The 5,173-nt window shown below is 38.7% G+C and overlaps 1 protein-coding gene across 1 annotated transcript in view; it reads left to right on the forward strand.

Annotated features, from left to right (window-relative positions):
* The window catches only part of SLC16A10 (solute carrier family 16 (aromatic amino acid transporter), member 10), a 127,641-nt gene that overhangs the window by 57,154 nt on the left and 65,314 nt on the right, over positions 1-5,173 (forward strand). Inside the window, exon 3 of the mRNA XM_012642833.1 lies at positions 812-1,265. Within this exon, the coding sequence (XP_012498287.1) occupies positions 812-1,265 (454 nt within the window). The remainder of the gene's footprint in view (positions 1-811; positions 1,266-5,173) is intronic.

Raw genomic sequence — 5,173 nt, forward strand, 5'->3', positions numbered from 1 at the left:
TCCCCTTCTCCCTCCTTCCCCCTCCCCCCTGCCCAACATCCAATAGATGTTATTCTTATATGTGTACTTATGTAAACCACACAATTCTTTAATCCATTACTGTTCTTTTGAGACATACATGGCTTTCAAGCTTACAAACTGGAATCACTGTTGGAACATACTTAATTAGTCTTTCTGCAATCAGAATATGATTTCTCTTGTTATCTTGCACAATACTGGGAACAGTGCAATGCAGGGCGAAGGTTGGTCTGCAGCCCTTAGGCCAACAAAAATGAGGCACAACTGTTCCTCTGTGTAAATGTTTCTCACATAACTTTGGGGAGAAAACATCAAATGCAGCCTTTTCTTTTACTAGATTACTTAGCAAGTACCTGGAAAAACTCCATGAAATAATGCATTTTCGTAGTTAAATTCTAAGTTTGAAAAAAATTTAATTGAGACTAGGTTTTTGGTTTGTTTAATCACTGTCAGTTTTACTGAGGCCCTTCCTGGCACTGACCTTTATTTCTGAGCTGTGGAGAGCTCAGTTCTTACCCAGTGCTGTGTTGGTTCACCTGAAATCCATGGAAAGAGAAGGAGGAACAAAATCACTGATGGCCTTAATGGTCATTTTTCACACATTTAGACTTGATTAAAATATTTTTAATGCTACATTCTTGATTTATTAAGTTTTCCACCTCTGGTTTTGGTTTTTATTTGCAGAAAATGTATATTACTTAACTAAAACCCACTTTTACTATAAGATTTTCTTCTACAAAGCACATGATAAAAATAATCAAAGCTACTTTCCGTCTTTTTCATCTTTATACAGTTCCATCGAGCCTCTGTACCTAACTTATGGAATCATATTTGCCTGCGGCTGCTCCTTTGCATACCAGCCTTCCTTGGTCATTTTGGGACACTATTTCAAGAAGCGCCTTGGACTGGTGAATGGCGTTGTCACTGCTGGCAGCAGTATCTTCACAATTTTGCTGCCTTTGCTTTTAAGGGTTCTAATTGACAGTGTGGGCCTCTTTTATACACTGAGGGTCCTCTGCGTCTTCATGTTTGTTCTCTTTCTGGCTGGTTTTACTTACCGACCTCTTACTTCCAGTACCAAAGATAAAGAGAGTGGAGGCAGCGGATCCTTCCTCTTTTCCAGGAGAAAGTTCAGTCCTCCAAAAAAAATTTTCAATTTTGGCATCTTCAAGGTGACAGCTTATGCAGTGTGGGCAGTTGGAATACCACTTGCACTTTTTGGATACTTTGTGCCTTATGTTCACTTGGTGAGTATGCTTCTTCAACTTTGCTGATAATGGGTATTATTATTTCATACAGAAAACTTCTTTGCAGAGCAAGATAGATCAGGTTGAAGTTGGCCTCGAACATCATGGTTGTAATTTGGGGACTCTTAAAATGAAAGATCTCTCAAGACAAGGTCAACACATTCGTTAGACCATTAAACAGAGAGTATGTTTCATGGTTTGCTTTGGTATTTTAAAAATCCCCAAACCCAAACAAACAAAAACAATTTTAAAAAAAGGAAAGCTAAAATCTTGGAACAGATTACATCAATATAAAACATTTGATAGATCACTTTTTCTTCAAATGACTCTTATCAGGGACAAAGCTGGAGTAGTTATTCTGCCAACATCAGTAAATTATTTTTCAATGGAAAGGTGCAGAGATTGGGTAATTAGGAAAAAAGCTAATGGCTTTGACGCTTCTTTGACACAAAGAAGCGTCACATCTACTTGTGGGATACTTCTGGGAAAATGGGAATTCTATTCAGAGGAATATTTGAGAAATGTTAAGCAAGTTCTAAGTGAGGGAAGAGAGCTAGAGTTTTATAGGAAATTAGGATTTCAAGTGCTCAAGGAGTTTATATTGTTTATTTCTATTTCAAAGAGATAAACTTCAGCCTCTTTATACTGAAACAAGAATAAGCAGTGTCTAAAGTATTTGCCCCTGGCAAAATTTGCTCAAAAGTGCTTATTATGTTTCTTCCTTTTCTCTTACTGTTATGACTGAAAATGTATTTACAGTTCAACATAGACGATAAATAATAAACAAAAATGACACTAGCATACTTTTTTGTGTGTGTACTATGTGCGTGAACTTGGATCTTTTCCAGCTTACAGTCTACTTATGGACACTTGTGTGATTTTTGTTTAGGTAAGAGCTTTGGTGAAAGTTAATAACAGCAGTTCAAAGAATTACTGGACTCAAGGGGTCAGTTAGTAACTACACCATCAACCAAATTCATCAATTATTAGTGTAGTTCATGAAGGAATTAGGCTAGGAAACATGAGGAGAGTTGGTAGGCATGTCCTGGTTTTAAGAATAATTTTTTTGTTCTTTTTTACCCTGACATGATTCAGGATAAGAATAATTTTAATTTCTCAATTCTCCTATTCTCTTCTTGCCAGGGGAGTTGAGGAAGCAACTGGGATGACGAATGAGGAGACATGGGGAAGGACGAGATTTTAGCACTTTGAGCCACTTGATAATTTCCAGAGACTGAGGTACTAGGTAAAATGACCTCATATGTGACCCCTGTCACACATGTAGTATATGGCTACATCCTAATCTGATAGTCACACTTTTAGGAAGGTATAGCTGAACCATCTGAAGCTAATTTTTGTTTTGAATATGGATCTATTGTGAAAGGATCAACTTTTACCAGCCTACCTCTTTATTGTATCCTTTCTCAAAGATTAATAGAAATTCTTTTTTTTTAAAAAAATTCTCTTTGCTACTACTAGGTGAACACATCCAGGGAAGTCAGTATCTCAGCTTTGCTCATACGAGACGTTTACCAAAGGTGAAGTGGTAGATTACTATCTAGATACTTCTAGTTATATATTTACAATTTGTAAATTAATTGTGCATATATTACTTCATTTGACCTTCACAATAAACCTGTGAAGTAGGCAAAATAAACAATATTAGCCCCTGTTTTACAGACTGTAAAACACATCCATCATTGACATTTCTATGTTAAACCATGTCCCAAGAATTACTTGTAGTAAATTGCAGAGCAAGGCTTGGTTCCCTTCCTTTATGTTTATCTGGTAGCAAATCTAGTACCGTATTGATAGCACACTGGGCCACTTTCCTGGGTATACCACCAAATGTGTCCATCTTCTTGGGGGAGAAGATGAGTATGCCTAAGGAAATTTAATAAGTACGTTATTTCTTAAAGTAAATCAAATTTCATTGTGGGTGATAAGTTAGACAACATTACAGATACTATTGTAATCAGGAGACAATAAATCAGTACATAGAACAATAAAACCTTTACTAACTCTATTAACAAACCATCCCTCTTTCTGCTCTCCTTCCTTCCAGGCATGTTTTGTTACAAAATGTGTTGACATTTTTTATTTGGGATTTTCTCTTTGTCAAATTTTATAGCACTGAAAGCCACATTGTAGAGGAAACACCAGACTGTTAAATGCCATGCAAGCTATTTAAATCTCATCTTTGGCAATACACTTAGTTTGTTACTTTGCTGTAATTTAAGGTTTGAATTATGGATATTTAACCCAGGCTTCATGGAATGAGGCACCAGTTTCCTTCTTAGACAGGGAAGAGGTATCTCAAATCCTTCTGTAGACTAGTAGATGATGTTCAGTTCAAATTAAACCCTTTATTGATTGTTGAAGGGGACACAAATTTAAGGCATAAAAACTTGTTCTGAAGGAACATAAAACCCAGTAAATGTAATCATAAAAATGACTATAGTTTACAAAGTACATTTATGTGTTAATACATTCTCTTATTTAATCTTCAACAGTGTAATACCTGTGATGTATCATCCTTATTTCACGAACGAGAACATTAAGGCACTGAGAAGTTAAATGACTGCTCAAGGTCACAGAGATAGTGACTGATAATTATTAATGTAGTACCTTTATGCAAGTAACAGTATTGTATAGTGAGTTTAAAGGTAAAGGTTGTGCCTACAATGACAGTATATTCACTCTGCCGTAGCTTGCCATAGCCATATTTGTTTGGTTTCTTCAACTAATCCAAATCGTGATATTACAGAAAGGAGAAAGGCAAAGAATTTAACCAGCTATGTGAACATCATTTTTTTTTCCTTTTTGAGTTAGGGTCTTGCTCTATCACATAGGCTAGAGTACAGTGGTATCATCATAGCTCACTGCAGCCTCAAACTCCTGGGCTCCAGGATCCTGAGCAGCTGGGACTATAGGCACGTGCCACCATGCCCGGGTAATTTTTTCTATTATTTTTAGTTGCCTGGCTCATTTTTTTTTTTCTATTTTTGAATAGAGACAGGGTCTTGCTCTTGCTCAGGCTGGTCTCAAGCTCCTGACCTCAAGAGATCCTCCTGCCTTGGCCTCCCAGAGTGTTAGGATTACAGGTGTGAACCACCATGCCCGGCATTGTTTTTGTTTTGTTTTTGTTTTGAGACAGGGTCTTGCTCTGTTGCCCAGGCTAGAATGCAGTGGTGTCATCATAGATCACTGCAGCCTCGATCTCCTGAACTCAAGTGATCCTTCTGCCTCAGCCTCCCGAGCTGGGACTACAGGGATGTGCCACCATGCCAGGCTACATGTTTTAGATTTAACATGTTCAACCCTGAAGTCCTGATCTTATCCCCCCAAACTTGCTCTGCCCCCAGCCACCCTCATCTCAGGAAATGGCAAGTCCATCCTTCCAGGTAATCAAGCACCAAAACCTGGGAGTCATTCTTGGCTCTCCTTTCTTTCATACCATACTCCTGATCCAGTCAGGAAATCTTGGTGGCTCTCCTTTCAAAATATATCCAGGATCTGACCTCTGACCATCCTCATTACTAACACCTTAGCCCAGGCCACTGCCCCCTAGCCTGGATCACTGCGGTGGCCTCCTGTCTGGTCTCCATGCTTCCTTCCTTGCCCCCTGCAGCCTGTTCTCTATACAGAAGCCAGAGGCATTCTTTCTAAACATCAGTCACTCTGCTCAAAATCCTTCAATGGCTCCCAGTTTCTCTAAGTATAAAAACTAATGTCCTTACAGTGGCCTGCAAAGTTCCCCATGATCTGGCCCCCTTTATCCCTCTGAGCTCTTCTGTCCCTGTCCATCTTGCTCACTCTGCTCCTGCTGTTCACCTTTTTTTTTTTTTTTTGAGACAGAGTCTCGGTTTGTTGCCCTGGCTAGAGTGAGTGCCGTGGCATCAGCCTAG

Source organism: Propithecus coquereli, unplaced genomic scaffold, assembly GCF_000956105.1.
Source record: "Propithecus coquereli isolate 6110/MARCELLA unplaced genomic scaffold, Pcoq_1.0 Scaffold189, whole genome shotgun sequence".
In the NCBI taxonomy this organism is placed as follows: domain Eukaryota; kingdom Metazoa; phylum Chordata; class Mammalia; order Primates; family Indriidae; genus Propithecus; species Propithecus coquereli.